General features: G+C 46.0%; 1 protein-coding gene across 2 annotated transcripts in view; it reads right to left on the reverse strand.

The window, feature by feature from the left end:
• Positions 1-13,848: 13,848 nt before the first annotated feature.
• Positions 13,849-21,303, reverse strand: part of Prkca (protein kinase C, alpha) — a 397,680-nt gene continuing 390,225 nt past the window's right edge. For both annotated transcript variants that reach the window (NM_001399299.2, NM_001429972.1), the window contains 1 exon segment: positions 13,849-20,135. In NM_001399299.2, the coding sequence (NP_001386228.1) occupies positions 19,971-20,135 (165 nt within the window). In that variant the 3' untranslated portion in view covers positions 13,849-19,970.

A 21,303-nucleotide genomic window follows, 5' to 3' on the forward strand; every position in this document is an offset into this window, starting at 1 on the left:
CAGGGCAGGAGCTGAGGCAGAGCCTATGAGGGAGTACTGTTGACTAGTTTGCTCCTCATGGCTTTGCTCAACCTGCTTTCCTAATACAACCTGAGGCCGCCCAGTCAGAGGTGGCAAGAGCCACAGTGGGCTGAGCACTCCTGAATCAATCATTAATCAAGAAAGTGTCCCACAGACAGATTCACAGGCCAATCTGATGGAAGAAGTTCCTCAACTGAAGTTCCTCTTTCCCAGGTGACTCCATTTTGGGTCCAACTGACAAAAAGGTTAACGGAACAGACACCAAGGGACAGCTCCCTACCATCATCATGTTTTTGACTCCCATGTGTCCTGGTTTGGGTGTTTAGTTACATGGTCACCCGTATGAGTCCTCCTGTGGACATATTAATTGCATAATAAAGGGGAAAAACTTCCTGACCAGAGCTAGCATTCTGACTTTTGCTCCACTGGGAGCCTGGAGACAGGTGGGTGTGAAGTGGCTGGGGCAGGGGGCAAGAAATTTCCCAGTAACTGGAAGTGACACAGGATCTCCTGAGATGTAGCGATACACCTCTACATAGGTGCTCCTCCTACAGAGGTGCTCCCCCTACATAGGTGCTCCTCCTACATAGGTGCTCTTCCTACATAGGTGCTCTTCCTTCATAGGTGCTCCTCCTACAAGGTGCTCCCCCTACATAGGTGCTCTTCCTACATAGGTGCTCTTCCTACATAGGTGCTCCTCCTACATAGGTGCTCCTCCTACATAGGTGCTCCCCCTACATAGGTGCTCCCCCTACATAGGTGCTCCTCCTACATAGGTGCTCCCCCTACATGGGTGCTCCCCCTACATGGGTGCTCCTCCTACATAGGTGCTCCTCCTACATAGGTGCTCCTCCTACATAGGTGCTCCCCCTACATAGGTGCTCCCCCTACATAGGTGCTCCTCCTACATAGGTGCTCTTCCTACATAGGTGCTCCCCCTACATGGGTGCTCCTCCTACAGAGGTGCTCCTCCTACAGAGGTGCTCCCCCTCCATAGGTGCTCCTCCTACATAGGTGCTCCTCCTACATAGGTGCTCCTCCTTCATAGGTGCTCCTCCTACATAGGTGCTCCCCCTACATAGGTGCTCCCCCTACATAGGTGCTCCTCCTACATAGGTGCTCTTCCTACATAGGTGCTCCCCCTACATGGGTGCTCCTCCTACAGAGGTGCTCCCCCTCCATAGGTGCTCCTCCTACATAGGTGCTCCTCCTACATAGGTGCTCCCCCTACATAGGTGCTCCCCCTACATAGGTGCTCCCCCTACATAGATGCTCCCCCTACATAGATGCTCCCCCTACATAGATGCTCCCCCTATGTAGGTGCTCCTCCTACACGAGAACTCTCCCTACCTAGATGCTCCTCCTAGACAGATGCTCGCAAAACCACTACACTGCATTTTTCAGACTAATAAAATCACCAGTGTTTTCTCTCTGGCCTTTTAAAGCTTTTTTTTCCAGCCTTGGTTTATTGTTTTTGGGTTCTGTTTTATTTAGCTATAAATTCTTCTTGCTGCGGCAATGTTCCCTTCTAGAGAGGTGATTTGGGGAACACAGCACTTTCTGCCCAAGTGTGAGGACCAGTTCAGATCCTCAGCAGTCGCACAAAAGCTAGGCAGGTGTATTGAATTCCTGTAATTCTGGCACTCTCTCTAGAAAGGGGTGGGGGGCAGAGGGCGGGTGGGGGAGGCAGGGGAATTCCTTGGGCCAAGCTGGTTAGCTAAAGGAGCCAAATTAGGTTTAACGAGAGACCTGGCCTCTAAAAATGAAGCAGAGAGTGATTGGAGACATTATTTAAGGTCAACCTTTGACCTCTATATGCACTGGCACTGATGCGTACTGATCTGTGTGCTAGTCTAGTGTGCTAGCACTGATGTGTACTGTTTTAGTGTACTAGTTAGTCTTCTAGTGTACTAGCAGTGATGGGTACTGTTCTAGTGTACTAGTTAGTCTTTTAGTGTGCTAGCACTGATGGGTACTGTTCTAGTGTACTAGTTAGTCTTCTAGTGTGCTAGCACTGATGTGTTCAGTACCTGCAAACAGATATGGCCTCACACACTTGGGCACATCACACACTCACATACAATTTACAAAGAAGGAAGCTGTACAAGAAGTCACTTTTTCATACCCGGAAGAAGTCTCTGGGAACTCGTTCATATTATCCTGAACCTGAAACTCGAAAACTCTCGCAGACTAAGAGAAGGGCATAGGAGTCTTCAGTGGGGTCTCACGTCACAGACTGTCACCTGATTAGCCTTAGGCAAAGCAAATGATATATTTAGTATTGGTTTATTCCAGGGAATGGGGCCCTGGAGAACCCAAGGAGCACCTGGTTACATCGTATCAGCCTTGAATTGCTCAGGATTCTGTGGTAGCTCATAGCCATGGACACTGAAGCTGTTTCAGTGAGCTGGATAGGTGTGTAGTTACCGTGGGGAACCCTGCCCTTCTCAGCAGAACTCCCTGTGCCTTCCTCAGTGGAGGGGTGGGGTGTGCTGCTCTGCCCGTGTTATGATTCCTAAGCAGCCTGTTCCCCTCAGCCACAGGTGACTGGATCTGAAGTGGAAATCTGACATGGATGTTTTCTGATGTGTGGACAAGTGGGAATCAGATGTGGACATGGCAAAGTATGTTTTGTGGGTTTACTGGTGCACATCAATGCAGCTCCATTCAGAAGCTCCCTGGGCCACTCTTCTGTCTCTGAGGGGATGAGGAAGCTGAAAGAATGGCCAGAAGCTAAGGAGGGGTGAGGGGAAGATGTGGTTAGCTGAAGCTTTGGGGAAAAAAAGAGAAGCCAAGGAAAGTAAACTGTGTACGTGTGTCATGTCTCATATGCCTCTGTTTATTTTAGCGATGTGTGTGCATGTGCACATGCATACACATGCCCATGTCCATGGAGGCCAGGGACAACATTGGCTAGCTTTCTTCATAGCTTGCCACCTTATCTTTGAGACAGGGCCTCTCACTGAGCCTGGAGCTCACTTACTGTGCTAGAACAGCTGACCAGAAAGCAGCAGGGATCCTCCCGTCTTCTCTCCCCAGTGCTGAGGTAGCTGTCACCACACCCCACTGTTTCCACCTGTGCTGGGGACTGGAATTTGGGTCCTCATTCTTGTGCATCAAATACTTCACCAATGGAGCCATCTCTCCTGTCCCGGGTGCTTTTGTCTTACAACACTGAAAACAGCAAACTGTATTGCAGCAGAGTGCAGTGCTGCTTGCCAGGGTCTCTGGTGAGCCAGGGGTCTGGCTGGAAAAGGTCAGCAGGAGTGAGTTTCTTACAGAATAGAGCAAGTTCAAAATCCTGGTGACAGTGATAGTGGCTACACGAGCCTGTCCATGGGGTAGAACTTCATAGCCTCTGATCTCCCACACTGTGTGTGTGTGTGTGTGTGTGTGTGTGTTTGTGTGTGTGTGTGTGTGTTGGGGGGGGACACAGGTGAACTCTCTAGGAGGTCTTCAGTGGGACAGCCATTCCCTAGCTCCATTCATACACTTGCTTGTGAAGATAAACTCGTAGGGGAAACTGACTGAGGGACAGATGGAAAAAGTCTATACTGTTTCAAGTCTTAAATCATTTCAAAATAACAAGGTTGTAAAGTGGGGAGTTGGGAAAGGGGTGGGCTGAGGTGGCTGAGGTGGGCTGAGGTGGACTGAAGTGGGCTGAGGTGACTTAGGTGGTTGAGGTGGCTGAGGTGGCTGAGGTGGGCTGAGGTGGCTTATGTGGCTAAGGTGGGCTGAGGTGGCTGAGGTGGACTAAGGTGGCTTATGTGGCTAAGGTGGGCTGAGGTGGCTGAGGTGGACTAAGGTGGACTGAGGTGGGCTGAGGTGGGCTGAGGTGGACTAAGGTGGACTGAGGTGGGCTGAGATGGCTGAGGTGAGCTGAGGTGGACTAAGGTGGACTGAGGTGGGCTGAGGTGGCTGAGGTGGGCTGAGGTGGCTGAGGTGGACTAAGGTGGACTGAGGTGGACTGAGGTGAGCTGAGGTGGGCTGAGGTGGGCTGAGGTGGACTAAGGTGGGCTGAGGTGGGCTGAGGTGGACTGAAGTGGCTGAGGTGGGCTGAGGTGGCTGAGGTGACTTAGGTGGTTGAGGTGGGCTGAGGTGGCTGAGGTGGCTGAGGTGGGCTGAGGTGGCTGAGGTGGCTGAGGTGGGCTAAGGTGGCTTATGTGGCTAAGGTGGGCTGAGGTGGCTGAGGTGGGCTGAGGTGGGCTGAGGTGGCTGAGGTGGACTAAGGCTGAGGTGGACTGAGGTGGGCTGAGGTGGGCTGAGATGGCTGAGGTGGCTGAGGTGGCTGAGGTGGACTAAGGTGGACTGAGGTAGACTGAGGTGGGCTGAGGTGGGTTGAGGTGGGCTTGAGGTGGCTGAAGTGGCTGTGTCAGTAAGGTGCTTGCCATGCAAGCCTGAGGACTTGGGTTGATCTCTAATACCTAAGTAAAAATCCAGTCATGGTGAATGAACTTGTAATCCTAGCACTGGGAGCGGAGAGGCAGACAGATGCTCAGGGCTGGCTGCCTAGCCAAAGTAGGCTAATTGATAAGCTTCAGGTCTCAGTGAGAGACCCTATCTCAAAAAGGCAATCAGAAAACCCGGAGGAGGAACAGCGTCTGTTGTCCTCTGGCTTCCACATGCATGCACACGCGTGTGTATTTGCATATGTGAGTCCACACCCACACTCTTTACACACACCTGCACACCTTGAATAAATGAATGGATGAATAAATGGATAAATGAATATATGTGAGAACTGATACGCCTAAGTGGGTGACTGCAAAGGTCCACCTGGATCCCTAGTTCTTTATGGGGCGGGCGGTGCTGTCTTCAATCCTGACAGCATGGGAGAAGGAAGTCCCACCTCCTAAGGCTTTGTGTGCCGTTTTTTTCTTTTTTCTCTGAAAACGTCTTCTAAAGTAGAATCGCTGTGCGTAAGCACATTTTAAAGACTGCTGTTGCAAAATGCCAAATTGCCCTCCGAAATTATTACACCAATTTCTGTTCCCACCCACAGGGTAGGCGAGAGCTGGTTTCCCCAACTCCTGGCAAAAATTGGGTTTTAATCTTTAAAGCAGGCTTTTAACTTTTGCCAAGTTGACAGATAAAACATGGCACCTCCTTGTTCTCTTTTCCTCCAGGAATTCTAAATTCTTTTCTTGGACACAGCTGGGCTGTGTCACTGGCTGCGTTTCCAGACGCTGGCTTGGACACCCCCATCGGTCACCTTCATGAAATTTCATCTTTATATTATGCCACGTAGTTGACGCAGATCACTAAAGACAGGTTCGGGGAGAGAAGCCACTGAATTGATTGTCTTTAAAAAAGGAAGGAAGGAAGGAAGGAAGGAAGGAAGGAAGGAAGGAAGGAAGGAAGGAGGGAGGGAGGGAGGGAGGGAGGGAGGGAAGGAAGGAAGGAAGGAAGGAAGGAAGGAAGGAAAGAGGGAAGGAAGGAAGGAGGGAAGGAAGGAAGCAAAGCCACTCCAATGTATAAACCACTTTTCAGGGGTGTAGGCTTGGCACCTCAGAATCAGGGAGCTAGAGACAGGGGCACCAGGAGTTGAAAGTCAGTCTCAGATATAGAGTTTGAGGCCAGCCTGTGCTACATGAGACCTAATCTCAAAGAGGAAAATAAAACATCCAAAATGCCTCTAATTATTTTTTTAATGTCGACAATGCCTCTATGATGCAATAAAGGTCATTCCTGGGGAGTTTCCTTTGGAACTCAGTACTAGAAAAAACGCTTTCTTTCCTGGAGACATCAGGTTCCGGGAAAGAGAGTCACGTGACTGACCATCACGGCTCCCACTTTGTTTGGCTTCTAGGAAATGCACAGATAACTTTAAGATCAATGACAGGGATTTTATTGATTCTCGTGGAAAATATATGCTTTTATTCTCTTGGGGCCTGATGGTCTATTTCTATTTAATTAATTTTTTGAAGTATTTTACTTCAAGCTGCTTCAGACTCTGCAGAAAGAAAGCTGAAGGTAAACAGGCTCTTGGCCAAGAGCTGTGGCAACCACTGCATGCCCAGTTTGTAGCCTGGTCCTAGTGCATTGTTCAGGGCGCACATAAGTGTTTGTTGAAAGAATAAATGAATGAGTTGACTTTTCATGATGACTAGGTGGCAAATGGTCTAGAAACAGTACATCATTAAAACAAAACAAAACAAAAAGCCCCCATTAGTTTTTAGTTGATCCAGGGGCAAGAAAATCTCAGGACAGAAAACAAGGTCTCAAGCCAGGCACAGTGGTGAATCCTGTAATCCCAGGACTTGGGAGGGTTGTGAGTTCAGGTCCAGCATCAGCTCCAAGTTCGAGACCAGCCTGGGTTACATTTGGTTGTGTTTCTGGGATCCAAATGGGGACATGATATAAAACGCATAAGATGATTTTGGATCGAAGGTGGTCGCCACTGAATTATTCAAAATAGTTCAAAGGATGGAGAGCTCTAAAATCTTAACAATAACAGACGTAACAACAAAAGTCAGTTTGTACAATGGAAACCAGTAGGCACTTTAGATATTCAGCGAGGGTCTACATGTGGTGGTCCATACCTATACTCCCAGGACCTGGCTGTCTTAAGATAGGAGGATTTTCCAATTCAAAGCCAGTGTATTAGTCACTGAGATGGTTTGTATAGTTCGGCTCAGGGGGTTGCCCTGTTGGAGTAGATGTGGCTTTGTTGAAGGAAGTATGTCACTGTGGGTGTGGGCTTTAAGACCCTCATGCTAGCTGCCTAGAAGCCAGTATTCTGCTTGCAGCCTTCAGATGAAGATGTAGAACTCTCAGTTCCTCCTGCACCATGCCTGCCTGGATGCTGCCATGTTCCTGCCTTGATGATACTTGACTGAACCTCTGAACTGTAAGCCAGGCCCAATTAATGTTGTTCTTATAAGAAGTGCCTTGGTCGGGCTGGAGAGATGGCTCAGCCGTTAAAGGCTAGGCTCACAACCAAAAATATAAGAAGTGCCTTGGTCATGGTGTCTGTTCACAGCAGTAACACCCTAACTAAGACAGCCCGATGCTATGATAAAACTCCATGATGAAAGGCAACTTAAGGAAGAGAGAGTTTATTTTGACTTATTGTTCCAGAGGGACGAGCTGAGAATGCGTCACGATGGGGTGGAGATATGGCAACAGGAAGCTGAGTACTCAGTCCTTTAACTAAAGCATTAAGTGGAGAACTGGAGGTGGGAGTGAAGGTACCATCTCTTAAAGTCCACTCCTGGTGATCTATTTCCTTCAGCAAGACTTGCCTCCCCAAACAGCACAAGTAACTATACACCAAGTGTTCAAATGGCTGAGCTTAGTGGGGACACTTCTCATTTAAACTCTCAGAGCTAGCCTGGGCTCCCTTATGACTTGTGGCCAGCCTGGGCTATGCAGTATGACTTTGTTTAAACAAACAAACCAGTATAAAGTGTTCTTAATGACTTGATTAAGGTGTGCAATATTGTGTATCCATGGACATAGATAGACTTGGAAAAGCAGGATATGGACATGGCTGCCCACCACGTGCCCGACAGGGTAAGATGACAGGCAAGAAGAAAAGAAACAATCTCAGATGTCATCAGTGGTCTCTCAGGTTGTGTGATGATGAGTGAGATTTATTATTTTTGTCTTGATTTTCCAATATTTTTCAATATTTCAGAACAAGATTAATTAAATTTTTATTTTATGTGCATAAGTATGTTTACCTGCATGTATGTCTGGGCAATCACAAGCATGTAGGGCCCATGGAGGCCAGAAAAGGCTATCAGATCCTCTGGAACTGGAGTTGCAGGTGGTTACAGAGAATAGTATGGGTGCTGAGAATTGAACCTGGGTCGTCTACAAGAGCAGCAGTGCTCTTCACTACTAAGCCATCTCTCCAGCCCCCTTTCTGAGATTTTTAACCACTGCTGTGTAGAACAGCAATAGGGCATTCTTAATTAAAAGTAAAAAAGGAAACGATATAAACCAACAGGAAGACTCACTGAGATATCTGAGGACAAGAATGCCGTGTTGACATTTCATGAAGAGTTGGGGACAGTCCTCTTTGCTAGGCTACCCTAAACTCCCATCCCATAAAAACTGAGAGACAGCAAGTGTTGTTAGTACAGGATGATTAGTTACACAGCAACACGGCTGAAATACATTGTAACTAGGTGAGCTGCTAGGACATAGAGTGTATACATTCTTTGTGTGTCTGCACAAGTGAATCTTGGAATGACTCATCTGTCAAAAAGCGAAGCTCACTGTTCTCCTAGGTTCTGAATACATTTTAAATTATATATAATTAACACAAATACATCAAGTGCTCTTAGCTGTGGAGCCATCTCCAACCCCTATTCCTCAAACTTTTGATGCCTACTACATAAAGGCTCTCAAGTTCTGATGGGATGACATCCCTGGAGGTCCATCAAAACCTGAAAATAGAAGTAAAAAAAAATGCATTGAATCCAGCCAAGAAAGACCGGGGAATACTGCAAAAGTCAAGAAGGGCTGTCTAGTTTGCTTCTGATGGCTCTTTTCTTCCAAGAAACCTAGGTTGGAATTTTTAATAGACTTTAATAGACTTTGGTCCTCTTTCTCTTTGTTCATGTTTCTGGATGTGTAAGGTATTTAATGAGGAGAAGGCTTAGTTGATGCAGGGAGCCTTAGTCAGGGTCTGTATTCCTGCACAAAGCATTGTGACCAAGAAGCAAGTCAGGGAGGAAAGGGTTTATTCAGCTTACACTTCCACATTGCTGTTCATCACCAAAGGAAGTCAGGTCTGGAACTCACACCTGAAGGCAGGAATTGATGCAGAGACCAAGGAGGGGTACTGCTTACTGGATCGCTTCCCCTGGCATTGAGCTCTGGTCTCCCTATGCATGCTCTCACACTTGTGCATGTACACGCGCACCATGTGTGCAGCACACACACACACACACACCAAACACATATCACACTAATACATACACACCACACACCACACAAACCACACACATACCACACATACACATTGCACCACACACACCACACACATCTCACACTCACCACATTAACACACACACCCACACACTACACACACACATACACATATATACACCACACATACCACATACACATAGCACACACACACCACACACATACCACATACACATACCACACATCATAAATCACACACCACACACATAGACCACACACATACCACACACACACACCACATACATACACCACACACATGCCCCACACACACCACACACATACCACATACACATACCACACATCATAAATCACACACCACACACATATACCACACACATACCACACACATACACCACATACATACACCACACACATACCACACACTACACCACACACACCACACACATCTTACATACACCACATTAACACACACACAACACACACACACACACAGCACACACACACCCCATGTGTACAAAATTAATAGCTGTGAGCCCCATTGGCATTTACTGCAGGGTCTCTTTGCCAGCACAGAAAGACATGAAAACAAATGGGATGGCCAGGCTATCTGGTTGTTAAGTCTGACAGTATTGTCTTTCCAGTGATCGGGCTTCATTTTCCTTCTTTGTATTAGCTCTAGGAATCAAGGTATTATTTTTGCTGAGTTATAGAATAGTAAAAGCTTTCTTACACTGTCTGTCCCAGCCAAGTCCCACTGCTGCTCCCTGGGCTGCTCATTGTCAGAGACACTGAGTATCTAGTTCTGCTATGTCCCCTACCCACTAGACCATGCTTCTCTCTGGTGGCTTTTGACGCCTAGGAGAGGGGCCTCAACAAGGCTGCTGTGGAGGCTGAGCCCCTGGCCAGCCAGCCATTCCTGAAGCTTGTTTTCTCTCTTCTGGGTCTCTCTGGGTGAGAGGCAGGCAGGTGTGGGCGGCTGCGAAGTACCTGCTGGGTTCTAAGAACAGGGATGCTATTTTTCTCTCTCCTCCCTGAACACAGACAGTGCTAAAGTGGGGGAAATGAAATCAGTAGGAAGGGGGGTGAAGGGAGGGGTAAGCTTCTGGAAACAGCTGCAGAAGGGCATCTAGTCTCAGAGTCCAGTCGGATGAGGAGAACTTCCCCCTTGGTGGTGGAAACTTGAAAGGAAGTGGTGAAGGGAAGAAGCCTTCAGGAGATCCTGCATCTCCGATATATTGCAGCATCTCCAACTTCTGAGTAGACCATGGTCGGGAAGAGCATACATAGAGGGTACTCAGCTTGTGCTTAGCTTACCGGTGCCTCTTAGTACCCGAGCTTTCATTTTCCCATCGTTAAGGTGTAAACCTTGGCCTCTTGGGAGGTATCACAAGGTTTCCTCATCTGTTAGTCCTGACGTGACCTCTATCCCAACCATGCCACGAGAGTCAATGAGGTCATTATGTTCAGATAATAGCAGGTGCTAGATGAATCCCAGCCCTTCCTTTCCCTCTTATTGGTTAGTGTCTGCTTGCACTGATCTCCTCTTTCTAGCTCCTCCTTTCTCAGTTCACAGGTTCTTGGCCTTCCCCTCCAGGAGACACCAGCCAGGCAAATCTGATGTCCCTGTACTTAATAGTGGATATGAGGCATCTAGAGTTTGCTTCCCTGGGTACTGGTATTCAACCTCTCTGATCTGGTCTTTGTTCTAGTGTAAGATACATGAGGTCACTAGGTTCTGCCTGAGGTGGCTGTCACTGTGGGCTTTAAATAAATGCACACAAAGGAACTGTAGAAACGGTGTCTGGCACCTTTCTGAAGGATCAACCCTGTGCCTGCAGCTGTGTGTGACTGTGTCCACGCACTTGTCTGTCATCTGCTTCAGACTTCTGTTTCTTTGACAAGCTCACCTGTCTGTGTCTGTCAAGTCCTTGAGCCTGTCTCTAGCCCTTTGATTTCGCCGAATTCCATTTCCTCTTTTCATGATTAGAACGGGCTTGCCTGCGATATGACTATTGAGCTAGCTTACAAGAAAAGAATCTTGGGATATTCAATTTTGCTTCCCAAGAGCCGAAAGCACTTCTTGCACAACCCCTGCAAGGAACGTCCAGCTCCCCGCGATGCTCACTCGTGAGACACGGTGTGAAGAAAACACAGAGCCTTTGCTGAGTGCATAGTACCATTTTGGCTGAACCATAATTACGACACCACCGCCCCCCAAGAGCACACTGTAGCTAGAGGAGAACTTCAGGGTATTGACTTAATGTAACAGCGGGTAACCACTGCCTCTAGACTCAAGGCTGGAGGACAGAAGCTGAGAACTGGGGTTTCCAAGGCATCTATCCACTCCTGGTGCTTTCACCTTTGAGTCAGGCCCATGTGCCTATCTTGCCTCCTCGGTGCCCCAACACCCCCAGAGCAAGGACCGTGGCCTCATAATGTTTCCTGTAGTACCTTGAGGTAGCACAGCCTTCTTGGGGTCCTTTTATGCATTTACTCATTAGACAAATGCTTTTCTAGGGCTCTGCCAGGAACAAGCGCTGCCTTAGTTGCTGGGACCCTCACTTAGCGTACTCTGAAAGGAAAGAAAGAGCCTTACACACATGCACTTCGTAAGTCAGCACTTTGTGCGCATGCACATACTCTTTTCAAGCTGAGAACAGCCTCCAGGTGTTGTCATCCCTCCCATCCCCAACCCCCAGAGCTGTTTGCCTTGTATTCTGATACAAGGTCTTTTATTGGCTTGAAGCGTGGCTATTCAGCTAGGTTGGGCGGTCATGGGACCCTGGCTCTACCTCTCCAGTGCTGGGATTATAAGTACCCACCATCATGCCCACAATTTAAAACATGGGTTCTGGAGATTGAATGCAGGTCCTTAATGCTTTTATGAAGCAGACACTTACTGAGTGAGTTATTTTGCCAGCCATCAAGTCAGCATTTCTGAAATTACCTTCCCGACTGTTGATCCAGTATTCCGAGAGTGGGTTATGCTGGCAGGCTGTGGGCGTGGGGGGGGTGGGAAGACATTGGAAAACTTTAAACCAGAAGGGCCTGCTGGTCTGGCGCTCTGGCTGATGTGCAAGAGCTGCTGTGAGAGATCAAGGGTGACCTCAGGGAGGGAGTACTGAAGACGAAGTGAAGTAGAAGGATTTGGGAAATATTTTAGGCTAGGCCCCTCAACAGCGGGACCACTAAGATTTTGGGTATGCTTTGAAGTGGGGACTGCCCCATATATTGAGGGAAGCTTGGCAGCATCCCCACCTTCTACTCAGCAGAATCAGCAGCATGCCTCCTGGCTGTGTCCGCAAAACCAAAACCACAACCAAAACCACAACCACAACCAAAACCAAAACCAACCAAGCAGAAACAAACAAAAACAAAAGCAAAACACAAAACAAAAAACCCCAAACCCCCAAACTCTAGAAGCCCCTGGAGCAAATTAGCCCCCAGCTGAGAATCCTGACAGAGTGTCCCCAGCAATGCCTGCTACAGACTGGATGTCAATAGGCAGAGGTGGGGATTGTGGGGGGCCTTATTGAACAGAAGATCTAGTTTTTGAGCTTCCACTCTGGTGACACCTGATACCCAAGGAAAGGTATTGTTCATGACCTCAGACCATCCCCTCCACCCCTGTAGGGCTGGGTGAACAAGCCACATTCAATCTTGCCTGTGCCTCTGAAGCCACAAGGGGGTAAACCTTGGTGGACTGACTCAAGCCCTTCTGGCCACCAGCTCTTCATGAGGGCGTTGTTTCAGGCAGACAACCCATGTGTGAACGTACCATTCTTTGCTTCTCCTCAGAACCCGAACCCCTGCCCCTTTCCATGGCGGATGCAAGATTCTGAACTTCAGGAGCTTAGGTGTGAGTTCAGCACCTTAGGGATAAAACATCTACCCGGTGCAGGTGCATGCATATATGGATGTAGAGAGCATTAAAATGGGCATTGCAGGGCTGGGGATGGGAAGGGAAGTGGGGGTACAGTGGAGCAAAGCTATGAGTGTAAGGGGAGACACCTCCCAGGGGAAGATATCAGGAGAGCCTGAGCAAGATGCATTGCCAACATCAGCCCTTGGCTTTTAGAAACTGGGTTTTGGGGTTTGGGGACATAGCTCAGTGGGTAGACGTTTTACCTGGTATACACAAAACACCAGTTCAGTCCCCAGCACTACAACTGGATGTGGTGGTTTGCCTGTAGCCTAGCACTATGGGCAGGTGGGAGGCAGGAGGATCAAGAATTTAAGGTCATCCTTGACTATACAGAGTTTGAGGCCAGCTTGGCTAGTCTCCTCTGTGGGGACTGTGGGGGGGGGAGGGGAGAGAGAGAGAGAGAGAGAGAGAGAGAGAGAGAGAGAGAGAGAGAGAGAGAGAGAGAGTGTACCAGTCACGGCATGCATGTAGAAGTGAAAGACACTGTTTAGGAGTCAGATCTCTCCTTCCAGTGTGTGAGTCCTGAGGATTGAACTCAAGTCCTCAGGTTTGGGGGCAAGTGACTTTACCTACTGAACCATCTCACTGGCCCAGCACACAGTATTTTGATTTCTTTTTAATACACTTTACTCATCTATTTACATTTGTATGTGAGTGTATGTGCAAATGGGTATGTTCTCACACAGGCTTGCTCAGAAGCCAGAAAGTGTCAGATCCATCAGTGCTAGTTTTGTGGGATACCTGCTTGCTCTGTGTGCTGGGTTCTGAACTCCAGTCTTCATGACTGTACAGTGAGTGCTCTTAATTAACGCCAGTCCCCAAAGATATTTTGTGATTTTTTTTAAAGAGACTTTAATAGAGAGCCATGCCTGGAACGGGTGAAAGGATGAACGTCTTCTACAGAATGTGTCAGGAGTCAATACCATTACCATTCAAAGAACCCTGGATGGGAAATGCAGGGTGAGAAAGACTGCTACTGGATGTAAATGACAGCCACTCACTCAGCAGTGATCAGTATCTTTATTCATACACGCTTGCTTCCGAACTACAATGAATGCATCTAACAGAGCGAATCATGCAAACGAAGAGTAGAGGTTACACAAATCCAAAAAAGCTAGGCGCTAATTTACATATCTACCTCACCTGCTAGGTAACCAAACAAGCAGCGGAACAGCCCCTGGCTTATCAGTAAAGGCCTGTTCAGGCAACAGCTTCAACCTTCACTCCTTCCTCCAAACCAATTTGGGGTTTTGCATGATTTTTTTTTCAATAAGAGATTTAAACACGGCGTGTCCTTCATAAAACAAAACAGAATTCATGTAGGAAACGCAACTCCAAACGCATCTGATCATCTATAAAAGGTATTCTGAAAAACCGTCATAGTCAGGATAGGAGGTTGATTCTTAGAAAAACCTTTAGCCTCAAAATAGTAACCACCTTCATGTATAACTTTTAATAGTTTACTAAACCTCCCAAGGAGAGAGTCACATTTTTCCAGGCAAAATATTAACAAAAATCTACAAACATTGATCACAGAATAGTCTTAAAATTAAGCAGGAGACAAAAGACAGTGTTGTTTAATCAGAAAGTGCAAAGCCACCTTTTGTCATAGTTTAGAAAAAAGGGGTTCTTACAAAGTGGGCTGGATGGGTGTTTTCTCAAAAGTAGGGTTCTGTCTACGCACATCCATGGAAATGGAAGCTGATGCCTCCGGCATACTTGATGCTGCCTCTTCTTGGGAGAGTAGGTTTTAATTTGCCCAATGGGCATAATCCTTACAGAGCATCTCTCAATGTTTATCCAGTGTGAGAGACTGAGGGGCCAGAAGCAACTTGAGACAGAGTTGAAGAAGCACCCCCTTCTTGCTCTGACTCTTACAGTATAGAGTGGGCTCCTCTAGCTCCCCAAGAATGCTTTCCTAGGGCTGTGTCAGGAATGGGGGGTATAAAGCCATCATCCCTACAGTTGAAAGAGAGCTAAACCTTAGGCAGCTATCTTTAGCATCTACTAAGAAAGAGAATACCGTCCGGCAGCCAATCCAATGTGGACTCCAGACCTCACTGGCATGGAAAAATCCTGCCGTGGGGATTCAGATCATGGGTACTCTATCCAACCTGGGTGAAAACCTCCTATAGGCTCCATGGTATTGGAATTTTATGAAATTTTTACTATTTTAAAAACTCACTTGAAAAGAATTGTTATTAAAGTCCTCTATAAAAAAGTACAAATAGCCCAGGATACTCAGGTCTTCTAATGGAGTTAATAATTACTTGTTTTAGGTTAAAAAAAAGTCTTTGGAACTTGTGGGCTTCCGGGGGAGGGTCACAGTAAGGCTGTTTAATGACTTGGTGTGTCTTTTGTGTTTATTGACTGACACCTGACCACATGAATGAGGGGTACAGAATGCTGAGCCATCCATGCTTTTTAATCATTACTGTAGTGTCACTGGGGCAGTGGTAGACACCGTTTCTAGAACACTGCATCTGTGCATGCCTCAAGCATCCTTCCCTGATTCTCTGGATTACTCTGACAGGAGAAAGTAACAGCTTTTTCTAGATTTGCTGCACTGGCCCAATGAGATGTGGCAGGGGTGTTGACTGTCCAGCATAGTTTGTTAACAGCAGTTCATGGAAAAACAATTTTAAAACCAGTCTCCTAACACTCTGTCATATCAGTGTGGACCCATTGCTAATCAGAGGATCCATCTCCTTTCTTGCTATTGTCCCCTCTCTTTCATGGTTAGCATCCTTTCAGGTCCCTGGCTCAGCACGTATCTCCTGAGCATGGTTGTTTGATGTGCTCAGACGTGGTGTGGGGACAGGTACCCCTGCGCTTCTGGGGTTGTAAACAAACAGGAAACAGTGTGACATGTACACAAGAGAAGTAGGTGATTTCATGAGACCAAGGTGAGAAAATGACTGTCAGGTGGTGTTGCCTTGCAGAGGTATTTGAGAAAATAAAGCTCTGCACAAACCCTTCCTATTTTTTTTTCTGCTAAGCAAAAGCTGGCAGGTCACTGTTGGTTGTTTTTGTGACGTCTGGACCTATTCTCAGCAACTGTAATTATCAGAGGGATATAGATGGAACTTAGTGCTCCCAGGGTCTGCTGGATGGCCTGGCTCTGTACAGGGCAAAGAACTTCTTACAGTTGGGAGGGTCTGAGAAGGAACAACAGATTGTATCTGACAAAGAACCCACACATTTGAAGGCTGACAGTAACTTACACTTGCACCAATGACCCCCAGTGGAAAGCCCATGCAGATACCACAGCCTCTCTGCCAACCTTCTGTGTCTTTCTGGGTGCACTCAAACCCTGCTCTTTAATGGTGTTGACTTCTGCTTCCTCCTCTTTGTAATACATAAATGGGCGGCTCTTTTGGGGTTAGCGCGCCACCTTGTTTTGCTAAGAACTAGAGCTTGTGAGCAACAGCGCTTGAGGGTTAATACTGGCCTCTGGTAATCTTTCACATGAACCAAGCTTCCAGAAAACTCTTGGCCTCCTCAGTTTCTCAAATTGCTAATAAAAAGGACTAAAGAAAAGGCTACCAGCTCAAACTAGGCCACAGTGGTGAGAGGGTGAGGGGCAATTAGTTTAGCTCCTGGGGCTCATCTACCTTCTGAATTAGCTCCTGCCTGTAGGTGAGCCTCCCATTAACTCCCAGGGCTGCACCTGGCAGCATACTCCAGCTCTTTCCATTCAACCCAAGCACCAGGTGACTTTAGATGCCACGCCGAAGGTAAAGCTGGCAGCCCACTGGCCTGTGGTGGAAGAGGGAAGAGCTGCCACTGAGCAATGGCCACCTTCCAGGGGAATATAATACGAAGCAATTTCAGTGGATTTTCTGGGTCACAGCCAGATGGGTCCTGTGGAGACTTGGATTGTGCTAGGTTCTCCTCCCCAGGCCCTGCCAATGCAGGCAGAGTCTGAGAGCAGATGCTTTCTAAATAGTCCACCCCCCAGCCCCCATCCTGGGATTAAACCCTTCAAGGCATCCTCCTCATTCTGGCCTCTGGGTGCTTCAGTTCAAATGGCATTCGTTTCCCTGTAGCACCATTTCACACAATGTCTGTGAAATGGGACAATGATGTAGAATATTATCAATTGATCCTGCCTAACAGCTGCTAATGGTTATCCACAAGAGTTTTGTAGCAAAAATTGTCTCTGCTTCTCAGCTCTTTAAAGTGTACAGCATAGGCGGCATCGTGAACACTTGCTTAAATTTTTGTCACTTCTCTTAAGTTTGTTCTCCAGTGTTCTGTTCCTTAGGCAAATTCTGGTCTGTGGCTCTGTTATTTCCCTCCTCCCGTTGAGAATGTTGGTTGATATTCTCTAAGCGTACAAGCCAATCAAGGGATCACACATATTTTCTAGAGAAGTTGAATCACTTGGAGCTGTATGCTGGCGGTTTAAGGAAGAACTCAAGCCTGCTAATGGTGTGAGACAATCAGGCAGCTAGAAACCTCAGGATGGATTGTCTACAAACCCTGTGCTCCTTCTCTGTGGCTTCCCTCTCTTTGAGAGTTTCTGCTTCCTGTTGCTGCCCCACCTGGGAAGAGCAAGACTTTTACTTCCAAGTCTCATCTATAAGTCAGTTCCTTTACTGCTGACCAAGTATAGTGTTTGTGATAAGGCTGGGTTGCCAAAATGATGGCTTGACTTCTAGGATTGATACATGACGCCCTCCCCTGCTTTTTGAGATCTGACATCCAGAATTCATGAACTATTGCAGAAGAGACTGCTCTTTTCTGATTTGGCCCACTCTCCACTCCATATCTCCTTCTGATTAGGGGTTCTCAGAATGGCCTATGCTCCGTATCTCAAAGACTCTTGGTGGGTTGCAGGGTATGTGACTGTCAAGCAGATAGGTGGAGAACAACAAAGAGGAGAGCTTAGCTGTTAGATACTTTCGGGAGAGGTGCCTTCTTTAAGGACTGTGGGAACTTCCATTTTCACTTGTCCTTTATACTGCAGAAGCCTGCCTCTTCTAAACACCTTGTATTGGGAGGCATTTGGCCAAAGACATGCTCTTCAAAGACCGGAATGTTCTAGGAACAACTTTAAGACAGTACGTGCCTCTGAAAAGAGTCTGTTGATAACAGCTTCAGAGATGGCTCTACACAGGCTGGGAATAAAGTTTGTCTCAAGGATTTTGTGTCTTCTGGAGTATACAGTGAGTTATTCTGGGGCAGAAAGACAGACTACATATTTTTGTTGTGTCCATATGCACACTCAGAAAGGAATCCTCCCACCCTTTCATCAGTAGAGACCCCAAAGACATAGGCTGAAAAGAATCAGACAGACAGACAGAAACAGACAGAAACAGACAGACAGACACACAGACACACACACACACACACACACACACACACACACACGGAATTCAGCCCAGGTGCTGTAACAATGCCACATATATATGAACATATCAGGAATACTGGAATTAAACATTTCCAGCTGTCCCCAAGGGGAGGGATGGTAGAGGAACCTGAACGGAGGATAACATGAAGAAGTTAACAGAGTCTCATCTCAAAAATAATCCCCACAAACAAAACCGGGGTTTGCAGGTAGAATCAAATATATATATATACATATGTACACATATATAGTAAAAGCCTAGTTAAACGTGTAAAGTAGCCATTCATTTTAAAATTACATCTACATTAAAAAATTAATATATCTGATAGAGTGCCAGTGTGTGGGGTAGCGGGTAATAGAGGCCCCAGCAGCAATGAATAAAGCTAACACTTAATCTTAAAGCAGACTGGAAACATGAGCATCACAAATATAGCACAATTGTGTCTTATAAAAATTATCATAATACTCTTTATACTTGATACAATTATATCAATAATATAGATTAACTTGTTATTAAGGTTTATTATAAACATGCAAAATCCATTGCATGATGCACTCGCAAAACATATTAAAATCCTTCTAGCAAGAAAACATCTTTGAGTTGATATAAGCATAAAGTGTCTTGATCCTACAGCTCCATGTGTGCCATTCAATTAGAACTGGGAATTGGAACCCAAAATATACTCTTTTTTTTCTCATCTCTAAGTGGATGTGGGGCTAGAGAAAGGAGGAAAATCAACCTATAGGGACTGATGCTAGTCAGTACTTTGATTAAGTTACTATACATTGTACTTTCATAAACGACACTGCGGCTTATTAAATAAATAGTACAAAAGGGGATGGGGCATACATTTTAGCTTCCTAGGAAGGGTACCCACAAAGGTAGCAAAATATTATTATGTGGCGGGGGGTTGGCTAACAACACTCGTGAACAGTGGCATGATTACTGATGGCACCCTGGATTGAAGAGTCATCTCCCAGAGATTAAAATGAACATACACATGGTTTATCCTTGATCTGAAATGATTTCACATGTTTGTTTAGCAAAGTCCTTAGATGATTTTGGCCTCTTAAAAAGAATGAGTTATCGAGATAGTTATCAACCGAGCAGGGGAGTACATATGATAGATTCAACGAACATCTGTCTGAAGTTTTCTTTCATTTTCAAACTATGCACTATGGTTGTGCTATGATGATTGGGAACAGTGATCAGGTTCATCCTGCCCTCTCAGACTCTAGGGACTGTTTCCATTGAAGCAGAAAATAGAAGCAACGAGGTCTTGAATATATGAGACTCTGCCTCTCTTTGTTTTCTGTTTGGGCTTCCTGTTCTTTAATTCCAAAGATATCTTGGGCAGAAATGTTTCCATCCCTTGAGTTCAGGTGGGTTCACTTTATTATCTCTGGTTGATTTGGATAGTGAAAATCCAAAATATGAAAGGTATGGAGAATATATTAAATCGTACCAAAAAATAGGGTCCAAGTCTCTTTGTTTCCTAGAAAGAATTAACTTGAAGCCAGATGTGACTTCTACATAATTAAACTATACTCTGTATATTATGTCATCATCCACTAAGATAATGTTTTTTGGTTTGGGATTGGGTGGGGGAAGAAAGTTGATCACTTATGGACTAATATCCCCAGAATTTTCAGGCCTCTGTGTGGAACAAAATACAAGGCTATAGCCTTAAAATTTTATGGTTAAGAATCACTTCCCACTGCTGGGGAGATTGGGGGCTAGGGAGGCATTAGATCTTTTGTTTCTGAGTTTCATACTGCACTTTGCAAGATTGGGTGCACAAACTGGGGGTTGACATACGAGAACCCTTCAAAATCAGACTGGTCTATGTTAGCGATGACCAGCTGATCTGGTGGTGTTAAGACAGGCTGCCCTCGTGTGAAGAACTTGTCAAAGTTTTCTGCTCCTTTGCCGCACTGTAGGGACAAAAAGAAAAAAGAAGAGGTCAGAAGATACAAATCACTGAAGAGCCTTAGTAGGAAAGGGCGTGCCACAGGGAAATTGGTCTGACTGGGCAGGAAGAATCTTGGAGAACTTGCAGGCCTATTGGAATCAGAAGCCAGGCACAGCAAACAGCAGATAGTTACTCATTTGTAATTCTTCTCATATGATAATTCTGAGAATATTCTCAGAATGAAAACCCCAAATGGAGATACATTGTTCGTTACAACATAGCAAGAAGACAGCCCCTTTTACTTCAATATTATCTCATTGAGCAAGCAGAGCTATTAGCAGGAATGGTGCACACCCAGGGCCATCAATCATAGCTCCATGTTGAAAAGGCCATGCTATTGATTGTGCCTGTAGGTATCCTTGAATTGACAAGGTGAGGTTATTGTTCCACATTTGGTTCTTTTAATATTTATAATCAGACAGAAGCTGTGTGTCTTTGACATATAACTGGGATGTTTTAGAAACTCTAGCTCTAGTGTAATCCTAAAATAGTATGGGGTAGGTACATGACAATGTAGGAGATAAGTTCTTGCCCCAAGCAAGAATTCTGTTTATCTGGATAGAGATGGTCAAGTGGCAGGTAGGTCAACATGGAGCTCATTCACAGCATAGTCTCAAGACAGGAGAAGTTATGCACAGGTATCCTCAGGAGGCACAGTAAAGTCTGTGGTCTCTCTTGAATATTATCCTTCTTCAGGATCCACCGAGGCATTCTTTGCAAATGGAGGTTTTTGGCATAGCTTCCCTGTGATTGTCTAACAAAACAGCTGCTTATGCAGTAGTGCATGGGAATCTTACTCAACTCATAGTCAATTCTACAAGTTAGAGTTATACAAGACCCATTGCATGATGTACTTTCGAAACATTAAACTCCTTCTAGGAGGGAAAGAAAGGAATGTCCTCACTTTTCCAAATACCTAGAAAGGTTGTGGCATCTCAAAGTCTTTGGGACTTCCAAGAAAGAGCTGGGAGTTTAACTGATGCTACTAATAATGATTCTGAGCATGCTGTAAACCATTATTCTTTTCTCTGCTGGTAGCATAACTGGAGCAACATAAACTCATTTTGAGTCAGTATACATTTTAACCTAATGAGGAATTCTTGGACCTCTAACAGGACAGTTCTAGGTAA

This window comes from Rattus norvegicus, chromosome 10 (genome assembly GCF_021556685.1).
Source record: "Rattus norvegicus strain SHRSP/BbbUtx chromosome 10, alternate assembly SHRSP_T2T, whole genome shotgun sequence".
NCBI classification, from domain to species: domain Eukaryota; kingdom Metazoa; phylum Chordata; class Mammalia; order Rodentia; family Muridae; genus Rattus; species Rattus norvegicus.